We start from the raw sequence: 26,403 nt of genomic DNA, 5'->3' as shown, positions 1-26,403 counted from the left end.
GTGAGAAGGCAACAGTGGCACGGGTGTTTTGCTTGAGGTATTCCTTTGATGCTACTGTACCCGAGCCACACCAGCAAAGCTCTTCTTTAGCTAAGTGCCTGCCAGGCCTACCCAACCTGGAACTCATTGATAAAGCTTAGGCAGCCGCGAGGCCCGTGACCTCAAATCGTGGCTTGGGCTGACTTTATCGGCTGAGGCTCTTCTTTTCATTATATTTGCTATTACTGGAGCTGATCTTTTTTCTTAAAACCTGTTAACCTTATACAGGGGAGTGGGACCATTTGAGCTCTCAGACGGGACACTGATGAGAAATTGTAAGCCTCCAAAATAGGTTGAGAGCTTCCTGGTTTTCAGGGTCCTGGCAGAGGCTACTGGGGTGGGGGGAGAAGGAGGAGGAAAGGAGGGAAGGAAGAAGGGAGGAAGGAAGGAAGGAAGGAAGAAAGGAGGAAGGGAGAAAAGGGAGGAGGAAAAGAAGGAGGGAGGGAGAAAGGGAAGGAGGGAGAGAGTGAGATTGGGAAAGAAGCACTTGGTGCTTTTTCCTGGAGTCTGGCTAATTTCTCCCAGGTGTGCCTTTTGAAGCCATACATTTTAGAAAGTTGCGATGGCTGCACGCTCAAGAGGAGGCGCTTGTGAAGGTGTGACTCTGGCTGTGTCAGCGCAGGGGTGCTAGGAGGACAGGGTGAGAGTCCAGAAGTGATCTCTATGGCTAGAGACCAAGAAACAATCTTATTCAAGAGGTAGAGAGCATGTTCTTGGGTGTCTCTAGACTCATCAGGCTGTCTAAAGGAAACCATGCAACTACTTGATTTCAAGCCAATTGGTGGTGACTGTAAGTGGCCACGTGACTGTCACAGACTCTGGGCTAAACCTTTACATGAATTCTCAAGAGGTGGTGGTGGTGTGCAAACACAAATACACATACACCCCTGTGTGCCTAAACGTATACACAGATGACATTAAGCTGGTCAGCTTGAGTGACGGATGCTCGAAACGATTAGTGAAGCTAATAAAGGGTAAAACTGCCTTCTGTTGCATGTTCATTTACTCACCCAGGAAAAACCGTTTGTTCCATGGATTATGTTCCTCCTTTTAGAAAATGATGATGATGCAATAAGGAAGACGATTAGCTGAGCAGTTAACCTCACGGGCTTTTGAGTCGAACAAAGCAAGTTCAAGTTCCGGAGCCAGCATCTCTCAGCTCTGTGACCTTGGGCAAGAAATTGACTGTCTCAGAGTCTCTTTTTTCCTCTAAAATGGGGAGGGGAGGGCAATTATTGCACCTGCCTTAGGGGATTAAATGAAGTTTTATATGTGATATATATATATACATACACACACATATATATATATACATACATACATGTATATGTATATGTATATATTACCCTTGACTTCGGGGAGCCTATAATATCATGGGCATGCATGAGGCACCCTGTAAATACGAGTGTGAAATAAGCCAATTCAGGAGTTGAGGTGCAGGACAAAGGACAGGGCAGGAGACAGAGCGGCCGCTTCTGGGTGGGGAGGTCAGAGGAGGAAGTGACAAGAACTTGGGTAAGGGCATGATTGCGTGAGCAGAGGGAGGGGGTTCTGGCCGGGGGGTACAGCGAGCTAAGCTTCTGGAACGTAAGTTCTGGTAACTGACACACGCTCAGTAGGGCCACCGGGTGTGGAGAAGGAAGTGGCAGAAGGCAAATCAGATCATTGGCGGAATCAGGGCAAACCCTGGTTCCCTGAAAGTTAAATAAAACTAAACAGCCTCAGGTTTTGGTTGACTCAAAATTATTTTCAGGTAGTTAATGGCACTGAAAGGAGATGTATTAATTTGTCATTAATTAATTTATCAGCCCTTCCCCCCACCATAAACTACTGGGATGCACTTGGAAAAGCAGGCTCATAAATTTGAGAATATCAGGTTCAGAGAAACAGAAACAGAAATGATCAGTCATCCACTTAATATGCCCCAAAGTCTGATTTCTGTTAGATTTGAGTATCTGAAACTCACAAATCTGGAAGTCCTGAAACAAGCCATCATGCATTTAACTTTAAAAGACTGACATTCTCAGCACTCCCCAGCTAACTGCTGGTGAATCGGGAACAAAATTAAATGAAACGACAGCAAAAGGAGCAGTTAACCATGAAGGTGGGAGCTGGAAAAACATTCAAATCCGTCTACAGTTCCTCACAAGCACACCCGCCTGGGACTGTTTAGCAGGAGGGCAGGCCATGCCAAGAATACCAGCATTTCAGAGCCCCTTACTGTCCAGCCATCATGTTTCAGAAAGTAAAGGCCAATGAAATATGTTCTTGAGGGATCCCACTCAGAATGGTTAAAAGCATCAGTTTCTGTGCTTATGGAGATCAGCCTTCATGATTTGGAATAGTCACATTTATTTTCTTACCTCATTCCCAGGATAATATGGAAAACTGCAGTGTTTAGGACTTCCTTTGGGGTAGCCTAGATTTCTGCCACTCTCTCCCAACACAGTGTTTGTGCCCAAAAAATTGTATAGGCCTGCCTTGCAAAAGAGAAAGTAATCAAAACTAAAAGGGAATATTCTTAATTCTCTTGCATAGAAAAACCGAATGACAATTCTGCAAGTAAACATGGCATTTGAGAAGGAGGGTGAAACATCAGAGAAATGTAATTATCCTAAACTGTCTATTTTAAGGCACATTTCCCCCATGTTCATGTAAGAATTGATACGAGTGTTTTGAAGAATGGGTAACCAATAAATCACATAATGTAAGGAAGAACATGTGCATTCATTTTTCCTCTCTTTCATTTTATGAAAAAAAAGCTTAAAGAGTTATTTCTCTGTTAGTATTATTCACTGTTAGGGATCGAAGGTCAGGGTTCATGTGTTTGGATTCACTCATTTATTATAACAAAAAGTAAACATTTATTCTGGCTTATTTGCTATTAGTCCCATGTTGTCAGCTTTAGAAATATTACATTGGGAGCTAAACCAGGAAAATGGCTTCTTTGTAAATTCATTAATGAATGAAGGATATGGAGACACAGACTGAAGAGCTTTTTTATTACACTTTTCAGTGTAACAAACTTTTTAGTCTATATAATGTTTATCCATCCAGTGGCAAATATTCTACATTTAGTGTTGCCTGATTACTCATAATATCCATTCCAGACCATAAAAAAGTTGAGAGTGAACAGGGCCCAGGCATTCCAACTCCATGTTAACCAAGTTTAAGCAGAGGGTGGGGGCAACGGGAACCATTTTGGCCATGTTGATTACTTATGATTCTGGACAATCAAGTTTTCATTCTTGGAATAAAAAGTCAGTTACTAATCACATGGACAGGACTAGACCTGAAAGCAAAATGACAAACCAGAGAAAGGTCAGAAAATGTTGCTTCCCAAGGAGCTGTGGTTGACGAGATGGCTAGGTGTCCAGGGGCTACTGCAGATATCAGCTGCCCAGGAGAGTTGGGCCCCGCCCAGCAGCCAGCACAACTCCACCGGTGTCTTCCGAAGGAGCCATTTCTTGGAGACCGACTCATCTCTGCATGTCCAACAGGAAGCATAAGAATGCTAATTATTTAAAAATCACTTGCACTAGCTCTGTTGACCTTCAGCTGTGCTGTGCCTTCTCTAATTGGCATAAATCTTGTTCTAACTACTGGATGTCTTTTTGGAATATCTGATTCCTGGGAGGAAAATAAATATTCACTTAAATGGTATTCTTTGGTCCTTGTACTGTCAGTTTCCTTAGAAGGGTGGGTTAGGGGGTTTGATATGAACTGCCCATTGCAGGAACTCCCAGGAGACTCGTCCTTGTAGGGATTGTGCCTTTTGCTGTCACGAGGGTACCACTAATGGACTGAAATAGCAATGACCTGGAAGAATTAAGGACAGCTTTTAGAATCATCTTATATCTAGAAGTAAAACAAATATTATTACTATTGCAATTATAATAACAACCATTTTTATTCCTAATGATGTGATAGCACTTTTCATTATCTGTCCTACTTCTGACACTGGCCTCACAATACTGGGACAGACACCAACCCCTTTTTCTTCAATATGGAAACTGAGACACAGATAAGTTGCCACATAAAGCCGCATAGCCATGAAGTGGCAGAGGTGGGATTTGGAGCCCAGTAGAGTACTTTCAGGTATTTTGATCCACACATGGAAGTGAAATTAATGTGCAGCTTCTCATTGCATTTCCCCTCAAATAACACAGTGAATTCTTTTATCATCTTACAACCTTAAGAGATTGATGTGCTAATTAAGAACCTGGTTGTATTCTTTATTTTTTTTTCTAAGTGTGAATCCTTTTTAAGAGACAATATGGGAAGTAGCTACATGTTGGTGACATTCCCATATACGAGACACTGGGAAAATGCCTGCCTGTAAAATCCCGCCTACGGAAAAGCATAAAAAAGCCGCCTCTGGGAGATTCCAGCTCTAGCTCTTCTCTGTTGACCTTGAGCCTGGTTCAAGTCTCTGGGCATCTTGTCAAACCAGTACTTTTCCTGCTCTAGCGCCCTCTTGGGGTGGCTTCAAGGCAAAGACCAAAATCAAACAGTAGCAGCAGCAGCAACATAACATCCAAGCAGGCTATAGAAATGAAAAGAATTACATACCATTCAGAAGGCGTATGATTCAAATGGAAGGCTGGCTTTCTTTTAAGAAGGGACCTGATTAACTAAGTTGCCAGATAACATGGACATAAAGACGCCTTTTGTGCATCTCATTTCCCCCCACCTTCCTCTAAGTTGCTTAACTTGAGAGCCCTAAACTTCAATTTGATAATTGCCTCCTCAAACCCTTTAATGAAGGTGCCTATCAAAGTATAAATAATTACTTGGCAATTTTGCATTTGCAAACTGCATCTTGGCTGCCGGGGCCTCACCTTGGAGCAGGTGTGAGGCTCAGCGGTCCATCTCACTCTCTTGTCAAAGTCTGCGGGGAATTTCGACCGCCCCGACGAGGACATCTGAACAGTTCCCCCACCCAAGGAGTCCATATTCTCCTCCACGCCCTCCTGATGCTGGCCTCTGTAGTTTCCTTGTGCTATTTATAAATCAGAGGGAGCACTGCAGCTTTGCAGACTTGCTGGTGACGCAGCCATCTATACTCATCAGAAGTCCAGCCCCAGGAGTTTCAGTCCAGATCAGGGGCCTCTGGAAAGCAGAAGGGGAGCCCGTGAGCTGGGCTTTCTGGCTTTTCCTCCTTGCTGACCTTTTCTGGTCTTTGGAAAAAAGCCACTTTGGCCCTTGGTAGGTACACATCTGTCAGTCTTCCTTCTCCTTGCTCTCACTCCCAGTCTTTTAGTCAAGTCCTGTCATTACTCACCAGAGCCTGTCCCTGAAGTGCTGGGATCATCAAGATGCTAGAAGCCAAAAGAAAAAACAGTAAAATAAATTAGAAGCTGCAGATGCTGTGGTCAGGGTGCTTCTATGAGTGCGCAGCTGTGAAAGGGGGGTGTTCCAATGCTGGGGGTCTGGTGTGACAGAAAGGAGAAGCAGCTCTGCTGGTGGAAGCCAGGAGACACATCAGGGGCTTCCTACAATCCTGCTTTTCTTCCTCTCACTGTTTTTAAGCCCTCCGACTCGCTGAGAGTTTGCAGCTGACAGCTTCTCAAGAAATAGTAGTCTTAAAAGCTGTGCTAAAATTATTCGCCGTGTGTAAAAACAAGTGTGATTTACATTTAATATGGGTAATTACTTTTACAGTTAATTAAAAACGCTCTCATTAAACTCCTGCTGTGCTGCCAATGCATAGCTCTTATTTGCAAACAGACCCTCGGTTAGAGCTCACCTCAGTGACAAGTTGTTCCTACCTGAGAAGGGACTGCCTTCCTAGGTGTCAAACGTAATTGTGCTGAGCCAGCAGCCCTGCCTGCCTGAGCCTTTCTCCCACCTGCTTCCTCGGGTCAGCTTGGCTGGGCTTTGAGATGCTGAGGCCTTTTGTCACCTGCTGGCAAAGCTGCAAAAAGAGGATGAAGGAAACAGGGGATTCAGAGGGCAAGTCAGTATGATCCTCAAAGAAGGGAGTGAAGATTCTAAAATGAACATCCTGCTATCTTTATTTGCATTAAGGCCTGGTTGGGAGCTGGTTGTGTGACCTTTCTGGCTGTACATCTCTTTACTGTGACCTGCACAAAGAAAACAATCCTTAAAGGCTTCCTACAAGATATTTATAAAGTCTTCAAAGTTGCCTCCTTCCTAGGCAAGCGAGGAATACTGCATTCTCATGGTGAAGTTGATTTGTGTTGAGATCTTAGTTTACATGCGTTTTTTTTTTTTTTTGCCTTTTTGGTGATTTCAGGGGAGCTAGCTTTTCAATGCTCTGCCTTCCTATTTAGATTTCAGCCTCAATATTTTCAGAAAAGCCTCTGCCTTGAAGCAGATATTTTTGCCACACTGAAACTTCTTAAACACGTAATAATAAAATGCCTCTTGAAATGATCACATGCCTGGTAAGTAACTAAGGCTTGTTAATTAAAATATACAGTCATTTGAGACTTACTTATTGAATGAGCAGAAAGATTGTAGGATCTCAAGAAGTTTACAGACCCAGTGAATCTGATCCTCTTACAATGCTTGAGGCTTTTGATAGTTTGCATAGTTATTTGCCGCCATCTCCTGGTCATATCTCATATTGCAGGCCTGAGCAAATTTGTGAATGGAGACGTGTTCCAGAAGTGACTAAAATGTGTCAGAGTAAATGCTTTTTACTATCCTTAATGCATTCAAGTGATTATTTGAAACTTGGCCTTCTGAACTGAGTGAACACAGATTCGGAATAACAGCTGAAAGGCATGCATAATTTCAAGTTTGCACCAATTAGGTTAATGAGATCTTCACTCAATTTTTTAGAAGTTTCATCACAGCCATTAGTCTTAAAATAATAAGGCAATTAACTTTAGAGCACTCATTGAAATATTCACATTTTTCAGGGACAATATATGGTATAAGGTAAAGGATAACATGATTAGCAGGCAACCAGATGGATCTTAAGTCGTTAACTAGCAGAGTTTGTTGAAGTCAATTGCTGAACTCTGCCACTCAGTTTTCTCCTCTCTACAATGGAAGTATTGAGCCAAATGGATCCTGAGGCTCATGTTTACTCTCAAAGTTTGAGTCTTTGTGAAGATAAAAAAAGAAAAAAATTAAAAACTTGGGTTCCAGTAAATAACCAATATTTTCTAAATCCAAGAATCTAATCTCATATCTGTTGGCTTAATTTAAATTAGAAGTAGTTTCCATTTTCAGGACAATAGAAAACTTAAGTGTCCAAACTATCAGAAAGATTGCTTTTGAAAAGAGACTCAGTTATAATGTTGACTTTGAAATTTGAAATGTATATTTCAATTGTTTCTGGAGTGCGGCGCAGAAATGCACTTTTTCTTAATATTTTAAACTGCCTTGCCATAGTATTTACTTCTACTTGAGAAAGGGAAAAACAAACACTTGGATTTCTCCCCTCAGTAGGAGGGTAGTTGATCATAGGACTGATTTGGGCTTGTCAGGTGAGTCTGTGGATGTGCTTCCCTGTCCCCTCCAGAGATGACTAAAGCTGTACACATTTCCTATAAAACGCTCTCTGGGGCTTTTGTGAGGCTCTGAGCCTAGGAGCCCATTGTCACATCCAGGATATATGATCTTTACTTAGCCCTCACGTCACATATAAGCACCCTGGTCTTGTCCTTCCATTGCTCTAACGGAATTGATAACTGAAATCATCAATTTAGAGATTCCAGGGGCTGTCTCCTGCAAACAGCTGGCTGCATGGGTATACCAAATGGGATCACCTTGGGCTCTCTTTAAAGGGATGTGTCTTTTCCACTAGGACTTGGATAACATGCGAGAGTCTCTGGGTCACACCTTTCTTTTCTGTGACAAGTAGCCAAGTGTTAAGCTTGAGACGTCAGCACAGGATGCTTCTTGAGTCCCTGCCTTAGTGTCCTGGGCTATAACAAATTACCATGAACTCAAGCGCTTAAAATAACCAAAACAAAAAAAAAAAACTCCCACACTTCTGGAGGCCAGAAGTGTGAAATCAAGGTGTTAGCAGGGCTCCCTTGAAAGTCTCTTGGAGAGGACCTTCCTTGCTGCCTCAAGCTTCCTTGGCTTGTGGCTGTGTCACTCCAACCTTTGCTTCTGTCATCACATGCCCATCTCCTCTCCTCCCTGTCTCCTAGTCAGGACACTTGTTGCTGGGCTTAGCGCCCACATGGATAATCCAAGATGATCTCACCCTGAGATTCTTAACTTAATCACACCTATGAGAACCCTTTCTCCAAATAAGGTCACAACTCACAGATTCTGGGGTCAGAACATGGATGTGTCTCTGGGGATGGGGCGGGGGTGGGGAGGGCGAGGGCTGTTCTTCCACCCACTGCAGGCTCCTGACTCCTAAATCCTCTGAGGTATCTCAGGCCCCACCCCCGTTGGCAGACACCTCTCTCCACCTCTTCACAGAGACCTTTATCCACCAGACACTTTAGAGCAGTGAATGATGCCAAACCACTGCCAGGGCTGCTGGCGGTATTCCACACCGAAATAATCCCGCCTGACAGAAATCCTCAACGCAGAGTAAGAAAGAAAACCAATCTCTCTTGGGAGAGAGAACAGCTTCAGAAAATAACGGACTCACGTGTGCTTTGATGTCTAAACATCAGAAGGACTCTGAGGCCTTGGGAGAGAAAAACCTTAAAAATAGAACTGATTTTAAGACTTAAACACACCACCCAAAACCAGGTCTCAGAAAGACTTTCCAAGGATGCTGTCAGTGACAGCAAACACGCAGCAATTACTGGCCATGTGCTCAGATCCCTGCACCTGCCATAACAACAAATGCCATCAGTATTAGGATCATCCTCTTTCTAGAGATGGGGAAACTGAGACTAGGAGAAGGTGGGCCACTTGTGCATGGAGCCGCCAAGTTTTGATAAGGCCCAGGAGCATGAGCCCAAGGGAGGAACTCCGTGGTGTGTGCCGAGGGCCATCTCTTGCCAGCAGTCGAGGCATGGCTCAGGGTTTTCCATCTACAGAGATGAGAATCACTGGCTCCAGTAGGGGAAATTGATTGCTTGGTGATGAGTTACACGGCTCCAAATTCATACTTAACACTTAAATAGTTGAGCTGTTTTCCAAGTGAAGTCATCAAGCCAGGTTGCAGTACTTACTCAACTACTCTGGTTCGCAAAAGGTCAGCCCGCAGCCCATCCGGGGACGCCAGCGCTGTGCCGAGCCATCCGAACAATAATTTGTTCCCGCGAAAGTGACATTTTTCCAATTTGAGTCCAACATTGTTCAGAAGCACCCGCGATCCCCTGGGGTGCCTCCAGCGTTGATCTGCAGCGGATGACAAACCAACAATATCATCTAAATAAAAAATCCAGCATGGGTTTAGTAAATTACTCCTGACAAGAATAAATTGAATGCGCTTAGGGAAATGGCGAGTGCCCGCTCGCGCCAGATGGACTTTTCCCTTGCTTGCACGAGCCCTCGGTGGCAGATTCAGCATAAAAACCTGCCTTTGGTTTATTGATTTCGTTAGTTGGCTGATTAACAGCTGGCCAAATCAAAATCGGATGTGGACTCTTCCCTGCAATCCCAACGTATTTGTACTGTAGCTGAAAAAGGAAATGCCTCTGTCACCTGGCCCGGACAGCAGAGAACGAATGGGGAGCTGCTTTTTTCACTTCCTTCTAGAGGGCATCTCCTAAATATAAAATTAATCCATGTTTTCCGTCATTCCCACACTGAGTTAATCTCTTGTTCCTCTTGCTGCTACTTAGCAGATTTATTCAGCGAGAGTTCTACTTAATCAAAGTAAGGGACTTTTGTAGACTCAATGTCCAAAGTCAAGAAGAGTCCACAGCCATTAAGTCATGAGAGTTGATGAAGAAAGAAAGAGGATTTTTCATGAAGCTCTGACCCAAGTCCTTCAAGTGACTTTATAGTCACTGGGCTCAGCAGCCACTGTGGGTGCCGGCTCTCCAGGTGGCCTCCATGTCACAGTTGAGACAACTGAAGTTCTGGAAGAAAAAGACCCTTGCCTGAGGATGCACAGGCATTAAGTGCTGGAGCCCAGCTTCAGGCACCGGAGCCTGACTCTGGCTGTCCTCTCCTTAACCACAATGCTGCCTGTGTGAAGTCCCCACACTAGGGCCACCGCAGAATTCCCTGGAGGGCTTGTGTCACGCAGACCGCTGGCCCCGCTACAGTTTCTGATTCAGTAGGTGTATCAGTGTCCTAGGGCTGCTGCAGCAAAGTAACACAGGCTAGGTGGCTTCAAACAATGGAGCTTTATTGCATCCCTGTTCTTGAGGCCAAAAGTCCAAACTCAAGGTGTCGCTAGAGCCATGCCCCCTCTGAAAGCCTGGAGAAAAGAATCCTTCCAGTTTCTGGTGGTTGCTCACCCACCCCTTGGTGCTCCTTGACTTGTGGCCACATCACTCCAATCTCTGCCTCCCTGTGTGTTCACATGGTCTTCTCCCCTGTGTCTGTGTCCATTTCTCCCCTTCTGATAGACACCAGTCATCTTGAACTAGGGTCCACTTTAATCTGGTTTGGCCTCATTCTAACTGACCACATCTTCCAAGACCCTGTTTCCAACGAAGATCCCATTCATCTGACCTGGGTTAAGACTTGAATATGTATTTTGGAATGGGGGTGTTGGGGAAGAAGACAATTCAACCCATAACAGTAAGTAAAACAGTAGAGTAAGATAGATGGCCTGAGTTATCCAGACTCTCAAACCACCTTAATCATAATAAAACCACCTGAAAGTCAAGAAAAGTTCCTTGTCTTAGATGCCACTTGTAGTGACACACCTAAGCTTTGTCACTGTGCATTGAAGATTGGATTGCTTAGCGACTACTCTCAATTTTCATACAGCAAAAGCTAATTACTGTCAACCTTGTTTACTTGATGAGAGTTTAGAGACAGGTATGCAAATAGCCTAGCACGGTTCCTGGTGCATAAGATATGTTCAATCATTTAATTCCACTTTGTTGATACAAATTATTTGCCATATGGCTCTTCACCTTATGATATTGCCCCTTCCATTCTACTCTTGATTCTCATGGACTTAGGGTTTGCTGAGTTTACTTAATCAGTCTCTAAGGTGATGGCTGCTGGCTGTTGGGCTCCCACTTTGATCAACCCCACACTGCCCTAATGAGTCCTCTGCCAAGAATCGGTGATACCTAAAGGGGCAGAATAAACCCGACTGCTTCTTGGTGAGAGGACAGACATTTCTATAGATGTAACTTATCTACAACTGAGCCACGATTGTTCACAGCTCCACACACCAACCTCCCATGTGCATAGTCTCCCCCCATCTCAGTTGCTAACATGCTCAGTTCAAAAACTTGGACTCATCCTTGACTCCAATCTTCCCCTTATAATGCATCAAATATGTCCAGACATCCAGTGGGATCTACCTTCAAAATCATTGCAAACTCTTCACACTTCTTACCACCTCCCCTGTTGCCCAAGACACCATCATTTCACACTGGACTGCTGCAGCTGCCTTCTAACTGGTCTTGCTTGCTTCCTGGGTCCTCTGCAGTCTATTCTGTTAAAATAATTTAAATCAGATTTTGCTTGTTTCCTTTACAAAGGATTTATTATTATTGAGGGATTGTCACTGCTCTCAAAGTAAAAGTCAAAGCCTTTCTCTGGTTTCATTTTCTAAGATTTCCCCCCACTTACTTCCCACTAGCCACAGAAGACCATGTCCAACACACTCTACCTCAGGATCTTTGCACATGCTTTTTTCTTGTCTGGATGCTCTTTCCCAGATGGCTACATGGCTCATCCCTTACTTCCTTCAAACCTTTGCTCAATTACCACTTCTCTTTAAAGTTAAAAAAAAATCGTATTCCCTGCTCTCAATATTTCCCATCTTCTCCCTGACTTATTTTTCTTCATAATACTTAAATTCTTCTAAAAATAGCATGCTCACTTGTATTTTAATTGTCTGTTTACTTCAGTAGAATGTAAACATCCCCAGACAAGGACTTCTATGTGTTTTGTATGTACTGAAACCTCTACACCAAGAGCAAGGACCGGCAGACAATAAAACCTAAATTCATATTTTTTTGCATCAGTAAATAAACATCACAGTCGCTTGTGAGTGTGTCTGCCACTCTGGTGAGTTTCTTAAGGGCAGGATCCAAATGTTTTTTCACCTCTGTACTCCAGTGCAATGAGAAACATTTCATAAACAAAGTAGACGTGCAATAAACGTGGATGATGGATGGATGAACAGAAGAATAAGAATAGATCATGATGGTTTCGTGTTGAAGGGAAGTAGATTAGATGATCTTGAATTTGGAATGGGAGAGACGTTGAGTGCTATTAAGGGCAGGCTCTGCTGGTATGACCAAAGGTGCCTGGGGGCATGTTACTTTATGAGCCATCAGCATTTCATTGCTGTGGCCTCTGACCCATAACTTTTGCCTTCACCCCACATCTGCATGTAATAAAGCTTACTTAGGACATCCATATGTCTCTAATGCAAACACCATGGCATATACCTCTAAAAGGCCCTATAAAGGGCAATGGATTGAGGAATAGTCGTTAGGGACATGGACCCTTTTTATTTTAAAGGGCATTTCAATGATACCCCGGAATGTTCTCTGACCTGACTCCTATTTTCTCTCTCTCTTCCCTCTTCCTCTCAGGATATCAAAGCAGACTGCAGTACCTGTGTGGAAGTAGAGGACAGAAAAGTAAGTCAGTATTTTTCATCTTCTTGGTTTCAGACAAGACAAGAACTCTGATGTAAACGCGAGTGTTTAAAACTGAACATCTAGCTGGAAATGGTCTGCAAAGGCGGTGTGTGCGATGATAGATACATAAAGACAACCATACTTAAAAATGCTCATTCTTTTCCCCTTGCAATCTGTGTCATTTCTGATGGCTTCGATGAAGAGTGCTTATTGTAATTAAGTTTAGAGCAGAACAGTCGGTACAGATGTTTGTTTTGGTCACGTCCGTTTTCCAGCGAGATATCACATCTTTTAACTCATTTCATACTTTAGTTGACTATTGTTGGTTATTAAACGTAATATGTCGTATATGTATAATTACATGATATTGCATATGTTACAGAATGTTTGGCATTGTGCTTTTCAGGGTGTACCCCTCTGTCTGAAAGAGAGTCTGCCTCAATTTCTATCACGATATTTACAGCACATTAGTGGCAACTTTCTATTTTAGATTTCAGAAGGGTGGGGCGGGAGGTCATTTCCTTCATTTTTAGTTTTTCTCCTCCCCCATATATCTTCTTCATTACACGTGGTGTGACTCCCCTCAGGTAAAGCAACTGTTGCCCAATTGTCCTTCAGTTTAATATTTCACAGTCTTTCTTTATTGACAAGAGCCCACGGATGTTTCCATGGCAAAGTGTATCTGAACAGATCAAATTTTCCTTTTAAAGCCTTGGACCCAGAGGTCAGATGTGTGAATTGAGGGTAGACATCTCCCAGGTACTTTTGCCATCATTCCGTGATTCTGAAAGATGTTTCTCTCTGCAGCTGTACTGCTATCGTCAAGTGCAGTCATTATTTCAAACAGAGGTTTCCAGCCTTGACTTTGCGATGGCTCAGCCGGGTCTGCTGATTAACAAGATGGGTGAGGACCTTTCAAAGCAGAATTTGCTTTTCAATAAAAAAAAAAACAATTGCTGGGCATTATTTTAAAGAGTGGTAATCTCCTCACATTGAAAGAAATATGATATAGTAGCTCAAACTCAAACAGCATGCTCCTAGCTTAGTTGGAGTTGTGTGTTCTAGTCTCCAGCTAAAGACATTTCGATGTATGTCCATTCACAGCAGTGTGCTTTTAGGCTGTCACTCATGTGACTTTGGACTTGTATCCAAGGTCTTTTGATCTCGTCCCACCGGCTCTGCCACCAGCACTGAGACCCAGACGCTTTGCTTATGTCACCAGGTTCACAAAGCATCTGCCCCACCTGCTTCTACAGTCCAGCCTCCATCCCTTCCCTCTGAATCAGACTGAATTCACAAGTAGATCTCCGCCCAGTGATTTTTTTGTTTAAAATTTCTTTGCCAGTAGGGTTTGGATGATACCAGGGGAATGGATGCTGGAATGACATCAATTCTACCACCACCAGGAGAAACGGGCAGCTGTGCTGAGCTCTGGTGAGGAGAGCCAGCCACACGGGCTGCCTTAGGTTCACACATCTGTGGCCACTCTGTGCTCTGTTGTAGATTGTTGCGCTGAATCAGAACTCTTCCAGCAAACCCTCCTACTTGAAGCGTTCACCAGTGGTTTTCTAAATGTGGCATCCCGTAACTGACCCATGAATGAACCCTGCATCATGGCTGCATGATTAATTGGTGATGACATCTATGGCCTGATGAGAACCACCGTGATGCCTATTTCAAATTCCCACTATTCCCATTTTAAACACTTTTTATTTCCTCTGTAAAATAGGGGGGCTTTCCTTCCTCTCTGGATTCTTTATATTATTATTGTCTGAAATGCAGTGATTCTTCGCTGGGTCTCCTAGCATGGTAGGAGGCGGGAGTGAGGTTTTGCCGGGGTAGCTCTGCATATCGGGGTCCTCTGTCTCAACAGAAAAGTCCAAACGCCAAACCCTAACCATCCCAAGGGACAATGCCCCACCCCTTCGGCAGCAATGTCAGGCCCCTGTCCTGTCTGGATGGCGATTCAGCAGCAGGCACGTGTGGGAGGTGTGGGGTGGGGTGGCCACAGCAGAAGGAGCCAGGGAAATCCAGTTCCACAGTTGCACTCCAGGGCTTGTGTCACCCTGACGTATAATTATGAAATTTCACCATTGAAGTGACGACAATTGCTCCTGCGTGGGTGCACGCATCCCTCTCCATTTGATCCAAACGCTTCCAGCAAATCAGTAATTTGATAAAGTGGAATCGAAGTGACAAGAGATGACAGGTGCCAAAATAATAAGCCAACCTCCCTTTGAGGTGGTGGCCCCATGGCCCGTGTGGAGCTTTACAGCTCCCAAGTGCTTAGAAGGAAAACCAGCTGTGTTTTCTTTAAAGCCCAGATCCATTTAGTTAAGAGAGCTTACATGGCCTGTATGGGACTAGAGAGCTTCACTGGAATCATTCTTTCTCCTTTTTTCATTTTTCTTTTACCTCCCCTTATTTCTTGTTTACCCCTTCTCTACAAACGCTGCATAAATAAATATATTCATGTAGTACTTACAGCTATACCTATACTTGAGCATCTTATTAATAGAAGAATTTACTTTGAAACACAAAATCCCCAATTTTATAGAAAGCCTACTAGGACCTCTCACTGCCCCCTCCCTGATTTCATACCTCAACCCATTCTTTCCCATCCACTAAGGTCATTTCCCTTGAAAGGAGTTGTCGTCCCATTGAATCCAAAACCAGGTATATTGATGGGAGAGAAACAAACTGTGAATTTCCGCAGGTGAAAAGAGTTATCTTAAGAAAATCATTCTTCCTGGCCTGCACAGTCTGGGCTTGATCTGGGCTTGTTGACAGAATGAGATAATTTTATTTTTTTCTCCTCTGTCTTCTCTATTTTTCTTTATCCTAGAAACCTATTTTCTATCAGGCAGACACAAATCTAATTGTCATTTGGAGAATGTTGCCCTGGTGTTTACGGGGACCTACCCGAAGTGAATTGGAGTGTGACTTTGTTTTGTTTCTCTTTTGTTCTAAGTCCAATTAGCAGAGCCCAGTGTGTGTACCTGCCGCTCTTTGGCTTCTGCCCATGTCTTGAAAATCTCCCAGAAGATGACTGAGGGAAATCTTAGGGGCTGGTGGAATTTTTCACCTTTAAATGGCAAGCACAGATGCTTTGCTTCCACAGGTGATGCCATTGAACGCATGCAGCATTAGCAAAGGGATGGGGAAGACACCTGCCTTTTGGAACGGCTGTCTTGCAGAACCACATGCATTTGACATTTACAGTACGCATGTTTCTGGTGGGGAAGTGGGCCATTTAAGTTCATTTTTATTTGTAGTCTGAAATCCATCTGCATTTCAATACTGTTATGAAGACAGATTCAGGTGATGAGAGGAAAGGCTGATGGATCAGTCAGTTGGAAATCTGTCAGGAGGGGAGAAGGGACCATTTGTCAAAGGCTCTAAACCCAGACAGGGCTTCCTCTACTCAGTTACCATGCAGCCAACTGTGATCTGCTATAAAATTGCCTGGAAGTAGTTTGGGTGTTTTTCAAAGTTATGGCAACTTGCACATTGGGTCCAATGGAAGATGTGACAATGACTGGGAGATCGTTCTTGCACACAGCAGTTAATGCTGAGCACTCTGAACTTGGATTATATGATACTTATTCTTGGTCAGGCACTTACAGCAGCTATGAGTGGTAGTCACTGTCCTTTCCCCCATTTTATCAGTGAAAAACAGAAACCCAGAGAAGTGATGTGACTTGGCCAAGATCCCTCAACTTGTGTCATGAGGCCAGGATTTGAACTTAGAGAGTCTCACTGCAGAGACTATACTCTTAGTTCCAATGCTCTATTGACTTACACAAAACCAGTAATTAAATGTGTAGCATATATGCATTGCCCATTCCAACAGATGGATTTGTGTCCGCACAGCTATCACCACTCATGACCAAAGTAATCCTGTTTTCCATTTGGGATAGCCTTTCAGCTGCCATGTCTTAACTCTGGCCGACTTATGGTAGAAATTGATGGTGGGCATGTCAGGAGTTTTAGACTTGTGGACCTGAGGCCACAGCACCAGGAGTGAAGTTCTGGCTTCAGTTTCCATCGGACCTGGTTCAGTTCCTACCTTTTGCATTTTCCACCTCGATATATGCAAAGATTAAGAAATTCTGTGCTTAAAACACGGTTGGTTGCAGGGCCAGGGCAGGGGGGTGGGGGTGTGGTCAATAGAGTTAGGGGTTAAAACCATGTGCTTTCGGGCTGGATAGGACCAGAACCAAGAAGGGCCTTGGCATGTTGTGTAAATAACCCACCCAGTTATCTCTTAATTTCTCTTTTTTGTAAGTTGTGAAAACATATATACAACATTACTCTTCCCATCTCAGCCACTCCCGAGGATACTGGTATTAGTCAATTTTCTGTAGGAAACCAGAATTGACAAGAATTCCCCAGGAGAAGTAGGCTGGCTGAAGTAGAGATGGAAATTCTCCCTTCTGCCTGCTGAAATGATAACTTCTCCTTTTAAAGCTTTCGCCTGATAGGATGAGACTTCTCTCATTGTTGAAGGCAATCTCCTCAGTTGAATGAAGATGTAATCAATGATAGGTGCATTTAACGTACTGATGATTTAAGTCCACAAAATATCCTCACAGTAATAATTGGGCCGGTGCTGCTTGACTAGATAACTGGACCCCATAACCTGGTCAAGTTGACACATGATCTTAACCATCATAATTCCATTTAGTGGGATTAATCGCATTTATGATAAAGTAGTTCCCTCACCAACATCCATTGCTAGAACTTTCCCTTCACCCCAAATAAACACAACACTCATCTTGCATTAACTCCCCATTGCCCCTGCCCTCCATCCCTGGTAACTGTTCTCTACTTTCTATCTTCACAAGTTTGCATATTCTCTGATATTTTCTCTGTTATTACCATGAGGTTTAAATTAAAATCCTAAATCTATAACAATCTCATTTGCTTTGATAACAACCTAACAATTTCAGTTACATATGTATACTGTGTCCCTATACCACTCTATACCCTTACTTTTATGTAGTTTTTGTTACAAATTATATATTTATGCATTATAAGTCCAAAACCATTGATGCATCATTACCTTTTATACATTTGCCTTTTAGATCCAGTAGAAAATAAAAAGTAGAGTTTCAAATAAAAAACATAATCATAGTGGTATTTATTTTTATCCATGTCATTATCCTACCAGAAATGCAGCTTACTCTAATTGTTTAGTGTCCTTTCTTTTTAACCTGTAGAACTCCCTTTAGTACTTCTTATATGGCTGGTCTAGTAGTGATAAAATCCCTCAGCTTGAATACCTTAATCCCTCCCTATTTTTTTTTTGTGGGGGAGGTGCATGGTCTGGAAATTGAACCTGGGTCTCCCATACAGAGGGCAAGCATTCTACTGCTGAACCACCCCCCCCTCATTTTTGAAAGACAGTTTTGCTGGATGCACAATTCTTGGCCAGCACATTTTTGCTCTCAGCACATTAAATAAGTCTTTCCACTGTTTTGTCTTCATGGTTACCAATGAGAAATCAGCTCTTAATCTTATTGAGGCTCCCTTGTATATGACACATTGCTTCTTTCTTGAAGTTTTCAAATTTCTCTCTCTCTCTCTTTGGCATTTGAAAGTTTGATTATAGTATGTCACAGTGTGGATCTAATGGGTTTTTCCTGTTTGGAGTTCATTGAGCATCTTTGTTGAGTATAATCATTTCTTTCATTAAATTTTGAAAGTTTTCAGCCATTATATCCTTGAATATTCTCTCTGCCCTGTTCTCTCTCTTCCTTCTGGAACTTCTAAAAGTATATATGGTACTCTTGATAGTGTCCTACAGGTTTCTCAGGCTCTGTTAACTTTTCTTCATTCTATTGTCTTTCTACTCCTCAGACTAGATGACTTCACATGTCTTATCTTCAGGTTCACTAATTGTTTTTTCTATCAGCTCCAATCTGCCGTTGAACCCCTCTTGAGATTTTTAAATTTCTGTTACCATCGTCTTTGGCTCTATTTGATTCCTTTTCTTAATTTCCATCTCTATATCACTATTCTCTTTGTGTTCATCTATCATTTTCCTGATTTCTTTCATTTTTTATCCATGTTTTCCTTTAGCTTTTTGAGCTATTTAGGGCCATTTTTTAAAAGTCTGTCTGGAATGTTCCAGGTCTGATCTTAATCATTGATGGCTTCTAATGTTTTAATATTCTGCTTTTTATGAGCCATTGTTTACTATTTCTTTGTATGTTTTATAATCTCTTCTTGAAACTTGGTCATTTTTATGTTATTTTCTGGAATTTAGACTCTTAGACATCTGTTCCTTAAGCTTGTATTCAGCTAGTTTTTTGACAGAAATTTCTTCAAATTCAGGTGCTGAAAAAAGAAAGAAAAAAAAAAGGAAGATAGGAAAAAATTGAATACTTTTCCTGTCTTTACAGATTGACCTTTAGTAGTGCTCTCCTTTAGGGCTTATACATACAGAGAGACTAGAAACTAGCTCCAGGCCAAAGCATAGAGGCCTCCCTGATTCTTCCTGCCCCTGTCTTATCATAGACATGTGCAAATGTGGCCCTAGAAATTTTTCTGTTTACGTGGATAGGAATGCTTCCCCCTTCCCTGGGAGACAGTTTCCTCATGGTCCCAAGCACTGCACTTTATGTCCTACAGCCAACAGTACCTGGCCCCTGGAAGCCACCCAGCTGCTCTCCTACAGATTCTGAGGTGAGCTCAGTACATGCAGAGCAACTTCTGGGTCAGTGAGTCCCTCAGGTCACCACCAGACAAATTAATCCAGAAGATAACTGCCTCCATGTGTGCATGAGGGGAAGTCTGCTCACTCTGGAACCAGGGATACGATCTGCACTGGGAGCAAAAGCCAGCTTAGCTCTGAGCTCGTGAGGGTGGGGAAGGTGCCCCCCAGGATGCCATGGCCTTCTGCTGCCTCTAGGGGCCTTTTTCCTGATCAAGATCTTGCCCTGCTTTAACTGTTTTCTGGAGCTTTGAGAATGGCGTGTCTGCCAGTTCTTGCTGGTTGTTAAAGCTTCATTAGGGGCATGGAGCCCTGAAGTGTCTCCCTCTGCCATTTTGATTGGGGCCAGCTAATCTACCTTTTTGAGCCAAGAGGGAATAGAGCCGTTGGCACAGAATTCTCTATCTACCTATAATTTAATTACGTGGTTTTATTTTTAAATTAGGGTTACTTTCTGTATACAACAAAGTAAAATATTCTTTCTATTGATGTCAACGAACTATTTCCTTTGAAAACATACATTTAAGACTTTTTAAGAATTGTAGCATACCTATGAAGAACAAAAATTGAAAACCAATTTAAAGAAAATCAGATGGGTTTAGAAAAATTATGTATATGCAATTGCAAATGACTGAAGTTCCTAAACCACTGCTTTCTACTGATAGATTTGCAACTTTGGACAAGATTGCAATTTACATTTTAGAAATTTCACACTCCTGTTTTCTACAGAAGGGACTGCAAGGGGACAAGGATGAACATAAGGGGTCCAGGCTACAAGCCCAGACAACAGTGTTGGATCTGAACTAGAACCACACAGGAGACAGAGAGGAAGGATGGATTTGCGGGAGAATGAATAAGACTCATTCACAGGGCTGGTGACTGTGCTTGCTGGGTCATGGACTGCTCCTTCCAGGAACCTTTCAGAGACTTCTCAGTTTAAGTATTTGTCTTCCACTTGCTGCTGTGATAACCAGAGAAGTTGATCAACATGGACAATAAATTAATCTCCTGGATTTCAGAGGCTCAGGCGCCAGAGAGGTTGAAAATGAGCACAGAGCAGTCACCATGGCTGGTTTCCATTAGTAAAGCTCTCTTGCTGTGGGATTGGAGTGGATTTGTCCTCTGGGCCTCTGACAGGCAGAACAAAGATGAAGGGGAAGGCTTACTCCTTACTCTGAGGGCCTTTTCCCGGAATGGAAAGCATTCATGACCAAGATTCTCATTAAACATCGAAATGAGATACTTAAGGCAGACAAGGGCAGATACTGCAGTGAGTACCATTTGGCGAGCTGCACACAATTCACTTGGGGATTGGATTTCTTTTCTGCTCCAAATGTCTTTTGTTTGAGACTGACAGTGTGTAGGCATTAAAAGAAAAGATGCTCCATGATTCCCCAAAGCTGTGGAAGTGAAAATTATCTTAGGATGAGGAATAGCATCCCTGTAAAATGATATATGAGTTGCAGTAAAGTGGGAGAGAGGTAGAGGACCCTGGGCAGGGGGCAGAGCCCTAGGGAAGCTCTGGAGTTAGAAGTGTGGCAGGATTTGGAAACTAAAGGCAGAGTGGTATGTCTGGGGCTCTGAAGACAGTGGCTTGCAGTGAGCCTGGAGAGAAGGCAGGGTCGACCCATATGAAGCCTTGGAAGTAGGGAGAGTGTTTTAGCCTTTATCATAGAATGAAATCTGTTTTGTGTAGAGGGGTGGAATGATCAGATGCACTCTTTTTAAAGATAGTTCTGTTGCCTTATGGCAACCTACTTGCTCATACCATATGGTTTCCTTGACCTCTAGGGCCACTACCAACTCATCCCTGATCTCAACATCTCTAGTCAAAGAGTGAAGCAGAGCCATCTATCACCAGCAAAGCGATTTATGCTCACACACTTGCCTCTACTACTTTGCTCAGCAAGATGTTGTGGATTGAATCTTGGGGTGACTTGGTCTGTGCGCCAGATGGCCTTGAGATTCCCTTGTTCTCTACTAGGAAATAGGAAGTGTGAGAGAACTGTGCATGGACAGCCAAACCCAACAGCACTGTTATGTAGACTTGGGGACCAGGCAACAGTAGAGCTGGCAAATTGCAGGGTCTGGAATTATATGTTCAGAACTCAGGTCTGAGTGGATGGGAATTAACTTTAGAGAGGAAAAAAAGAGACAGTCGTTGGCTCATATGACTATGAAATTTAAGGACTGGGCTGTCTTCTGATGCAGTTGGATCCCTGTTCAAATGTCAAACGAGGTTTTTTTCTTTTTTTTTTTCTTTTTTTTTTCTTTTTATTTTTTTATTAACGGAAAGAAAAAAAAAGAAATTAACACAACATTTAGAAATCATACCATTCTACATATGCACTCAGTAATTCTTAACATCATCACATAGATGCATGATCATTGTTTCTTAGTACATTTGCATCGGTTTAGAGGAACTAGCAACACAACAGAAAAAGATATAAAATGTTAATATAAAGAAAAGAAATAAAAGTAGTAGTAATAGTAAAAAACAACAACAACAAACAAACCAACAAGCAAACAAAAACAAAAAAAACCCTATAGCTCAGATGCAGCTTCATTCAGTATTTTAACATGATTACTTTACAATTAGGTATTATTGTGCTGTCCATTTTTGAGTTTTTGTATCTAGTCCTGTTGCACAGTCTGTATCCCTTCAGCTTCAATTACCCATTGTCTTACCCTGTTTCTAACTCCTGCTGAACTCTGTTACCAATGACATATTTCAAGTTTATTCTCGAATGTCCGTTCATATCAGTGGGACCATACAGTATTTGTCCTTTAGTTTTTGGCTGGATTCACTCAGCATAATATTCTCTAGGTCCATCCATGTTATTACATGGTTCATAAGTTTATCTTGTCTTAAAGCTGCATAATATTCCATCGTATGTATATACCACAGTTTGTTTAGCCACTCTTCTGTTGATGGAGATTTTGGCTGTTTCCATCTCTTTGCAATTGTAAATAACGCTGCTATAAACATTGTTGTGCAAATGTCCGTTTGTGTCTTTGCCCTTAAGTCCTTTGAGTAGATACCTAGCAATGGTATTGCTGGGTCGTATGGCAATTCTATATTCAGCTTTTTGAGGAACCGCCAAACTGCCTTCCACAGTGGTTGCACCCTTTGACATTCCCACCAACAGTGGATAAGTGTGCCTCTTTCTCCGCATCCTCTCCAGCACTTGTCATTTTCTGTTTTGTTGATAATGGCCATTCTGGTGGGTGTGAGATGATATCTCATTGTGGTTTTGATTTGCATTTCTCTAATGGCCAGGGACATTGAGCATCTCTTCATGTGCCTCTTGGCCATCCGTATTTCTTCTTCTGGTAGGTGTCTGTTTAAGTCTTTTTCCCATTTTGTAATTGGGTTGGCTGTCTTTTTGTTGTTGAGTTGAATAATCTCTTTATAAATTCTGGATACTAGACCTTTATCTGATATGTCGTTTCCAAATATTGTCTCCCATTGTGTAGGCTGTCTTTCTACTTTCTTGATGAAGTTCTCTGATGCACAAAAGTGTTTAATTTTGAGGAGCTCCCATTTATTTATTTCCTTCTTCAGTGTTCTTGCTTTAGGTTTAAGGTCCATAAAACCACCTCCAGTTGTAAGATCCATAAGATATCTCCCAACATTTTCCTCTAACTGTTTTATGGTCTTAGACCTAATGTTTAGATCTTTGATCCATTTTGAGTTAACTTTTGTATAGGGTGTGAGAGATGGGTCTTCTTTCATTCTTTTGCATATGGATATCCAGTTCTCTAGGCACCATTTATTGAAGAGACTGTTCTGTCCCAGGTGAGTTGGCTTGACTGCCTTATCAAAGATCAAATGTCCATAGATGAGAGGGTCTATATCTGAGCACTCTATTCGATTCCATTGGTCGATATATCTATCTTTATGCCAATACCATGCTGTTTTGACCACTGTGGCTTCATAATATGCCTTAAAGTCCGGCAGCGCGAGACCTCCAGCTTCGTTTTTTTTCCTCAAGATGTTTTTAGCAATCGGGGTACCCTGCCCTTCCAGATAAATTTGCTTATTGGTTTTTCTATTTCTGAAAAATAAGTTGTTGGGATTTTGATTGGTATTGCATTGAATCTGTATATCAATTTAGGTAGGATTGACATCTTAACTATATTTAGTCTTCCAATCCATGAACACAGTATGCCCTTCCATCTATTTAGGTCTTCTGTGATTTCTTTTAACAGTTTTTTGTAGTTTTCTTTATATAGGTTTTTTGTCTCTTTGGTTAAATTTATTCCTAGGTATTTTATTCTTTTAGTTGCGATTGTAAATGGGATTCGTTTCTTGATTTCCGCCTCAGCTTGTTCATTACTAGTGTATAGAAAAGCTACAGATTTTTGAATGTTGATCTTGTAGCCTGCTACTTTGCTGTACTCATTTATTAGCTCTAGTAATTTTGTTGTGGATTTTTCTGGGTTTTCTACATATAGTATCATATCGTCTGCAAACAGTGATAGTTTTACTTCTTCCTTTCCAATTTTGATGCCTTGTATTTCTTTTTCTTGCCTAATTGCTCTGGCTAGAACTTCCAACACAATGTTGAATAATAGAGGTGATAGTGGACATCCTTGTCTTGTTCCTGATCTTAGGGGGAAAGTTTTCAATTTTTCCCCATTGAGGATGATATTAGCTGTGGGTTTTTCATATATTCCCTCTATCATTTTAAGGAAGTTCCCTTGTATTCCTATCTTTTGAAGTGTTTTCAGCAGGAAAGGATGTTGAATCTTGTCAAATGCCTTCTCTGCATCAATTGAGATGATCATGTGATTTTTCTGCTTTGATTTGTTGATATGGTGTATTACATTAATTGATTTTCTTATGTTGAACCATCCTTGCATACCTGGGATGAATCCTACTTGGTCATGATGTATAATTCTTTTAATGTGTTGTTGGATACGATTTGCTAGAATTTTATTGAGGATTTTTGCATCTGTATTCATTAGAGAGATTGGTCTGTAGTTTTCTTTTTTTGAAATATCTTTGCCTGGTTTTGGTATGAGGGTGATGTTGGCTTCATAGAATGAATTAGGTAGTTTTCCCTCCACTTCGATTATGTTGAAGAGTTTGAGGAGAGTAGGTACTAATTCTTTCTGGAATGTTTGATAGAATTCACATGTGAAGCCGTCTGGTCCTGGACTTTTCTTTTTAGGGAGCTTTTGAATAACTAATTCAATCTCTTTACTTGTGATTGGTTTGTTGAGGTCGTCTATTTCTTCTTGAGTCAAAGTTGGTTGTTCATGTCTTTCCAGGAACCTGTCCATTTCTTCTAAATTGTTGTATTTATTAGCGTAAAGTTGTTCATAGTATCCTGTTATTACCGCCTTTATTTCTGTGAGGTCAGTAGTTATGTCTCCTCTTTCATTTCTAATCTTATTTATTTGCATCCTCTCTCTTCTTCTTTTTGTCAATCTTGCTAAGGGCCCATCAATCTTGTTGATTTTCTCATAGAACCAACTTCTGGTCTTATTGATTTTCTCTATTGTTTTCGTGTTTTCAATTTCATTTATTTCTGCTCTAATCTTTGTTATTTCTTTCCTTTTGCTTGCTTTGGGATTAGTTTGCTGTTCTTTCTCCAGTTCTTCCAAGTGGACAGTTAATTCCTGCATTTTTGCCTTTTCTTCTTTTCTGATAAAGGCATTTAGGGCAATCAATTTCCCTCTTAGCACTGCCTTTGCTGCGTCCCATAAGTTTTGATATGTTGTGTCTTCATTTTCATTTGCCTCTAGGTATTTACTAATTTCTCTTGCAATTTCTCTTTGACCCACTTGTTGTTTAAGAGTGTGTTGTTGAGCCTCCATGTATTTATGAATTTTCTGGCCCTCCGCCTATTATTGATTTCCAACTTCATTCCTTTATGATCCGAGAAAGTGTTGTGTATGATTTCAATATTTTTAAATTTGTTAAGACTTGCTTTGTGACCCAGCATATGGTCTATCTTTGAGAATGATCCATGAGCACTTGAAAAAAAGGTGTATCCTGCTGTTGTGGGATGTAATGTCCTATAAATGTCTGTTAAGTCAAGTTCATTTATAGTAATATTCAGGTTCTCTATTTCTTTATTGATCCTCTGTGTAGATGTTCTGTCCATTGATGAGAGTGGTGAATTGAAGTCTCCAACTATTATGGTATATGTTTCTATTTCCCTCTTCAGTGTTTGCAGTGTATTCCTCACGTATTTTGGGGCATTCTGGTTCGGTGCGTAAATATTTATGATTGTTATGTCTTCTTGCTTAATTGTTCCTTTTAATAGTATATAGTGTCCTTCTTTGTCTCTTTTAACTGTTTTACATTTGAAGTCTAATTTGTTGGATATTAGTATAGCCACTCCTGCTCTTTTCTGGTTGTTGTTTGCATGAAATATCTTTTCCCAACCTTTCACTTTCAACCTATATTTATCTTTGGGTCTAAGATGTGTTTCCTGTAGACAGCATATAGAAGGATCCTGTTTTTAATCCATTCTGCCAGTCTATGTCTTTTAATTGGGGAATTCAGTCCATTGACATTTAGAGTTATTACTGTTTGGATAATATTTTCCTCTACCATTTTGCCTTTTGTATTATATATATCATATCTGACTTTCCTTCTTTCTACACTTTTCTCCATGTCTCTCTCTTCTGTCTTTTTGTATCTGACTCTAGTGCTTCCTTTAGTATTTCTTGCAGAGCTGGTCTCTTGGTCACAAATTCTCTTAGTGACTTTTTGTCTGAGAATGTTTTAATTTCTCCCTCATTTTTGAAGGACAATTTTGCTGGATATAGGAGTCTTGGCTGGCAGTTTTTCTCTTTTAGTAACTTAAATATATCATCCCACTGTCTTCTAGCTTCCATAGTTTCTGCTGAGAAATCTACACATAGTCTTATTGGGTTTCCCTTGTATGTGACGGATTGTTTTTCTCTCGCTGCCTTCAAGATCCTCTCTTTCTCTTTGACCTCTGACAT

The 26,403-nt window shown here is 41.7% G+C and overlaps 1 protein-coding gene across 2 annotated transcripts in view; it reads left to right on the top strand.

Moving 5' to 3' along the window:
- The window catches only part of RBFOX1 (RNA binding fox-1 homolog 1), a 2,222,576-nt gene that overhangs the window by 1,283,290 nt on the left and 912,883 nt on the right, over positions 1-26,403 (top strand). For both annotated transcript variants that reach the window (XM_077141880.1, XM_077141879.1), the window contains exon 8: positions 12,672-12,719. In XM_077141880.1, coding sequence (XP_076997995.1) covers positions 12,672-12,719 — 48 coding nt within the window. The remainder of the gene's footprint in view (positions 1-12,671; positions 12,720-26,403) is intronic.

Source organism: Tamandua tetradactyla, chromosome 23, assembly GCF_023851605.1.
Source record: "Tamandua tetradactyla isolate mTamTet1 chromosome 23, mTamTet1.pri, whole genome shotgun sequence".
Lineage (NCBI taxonomy): Eukaryota > Metazoa > Chordata > Mammalia > Pilosa > Myrmecophagidae > Tamandua > Tamandua tetradactyla.
The sequence above is the reverse complement of the archived record's forward strand: the minus strand, read 5'-3'. Positions and strand labels throughout refer to the sequence as shown.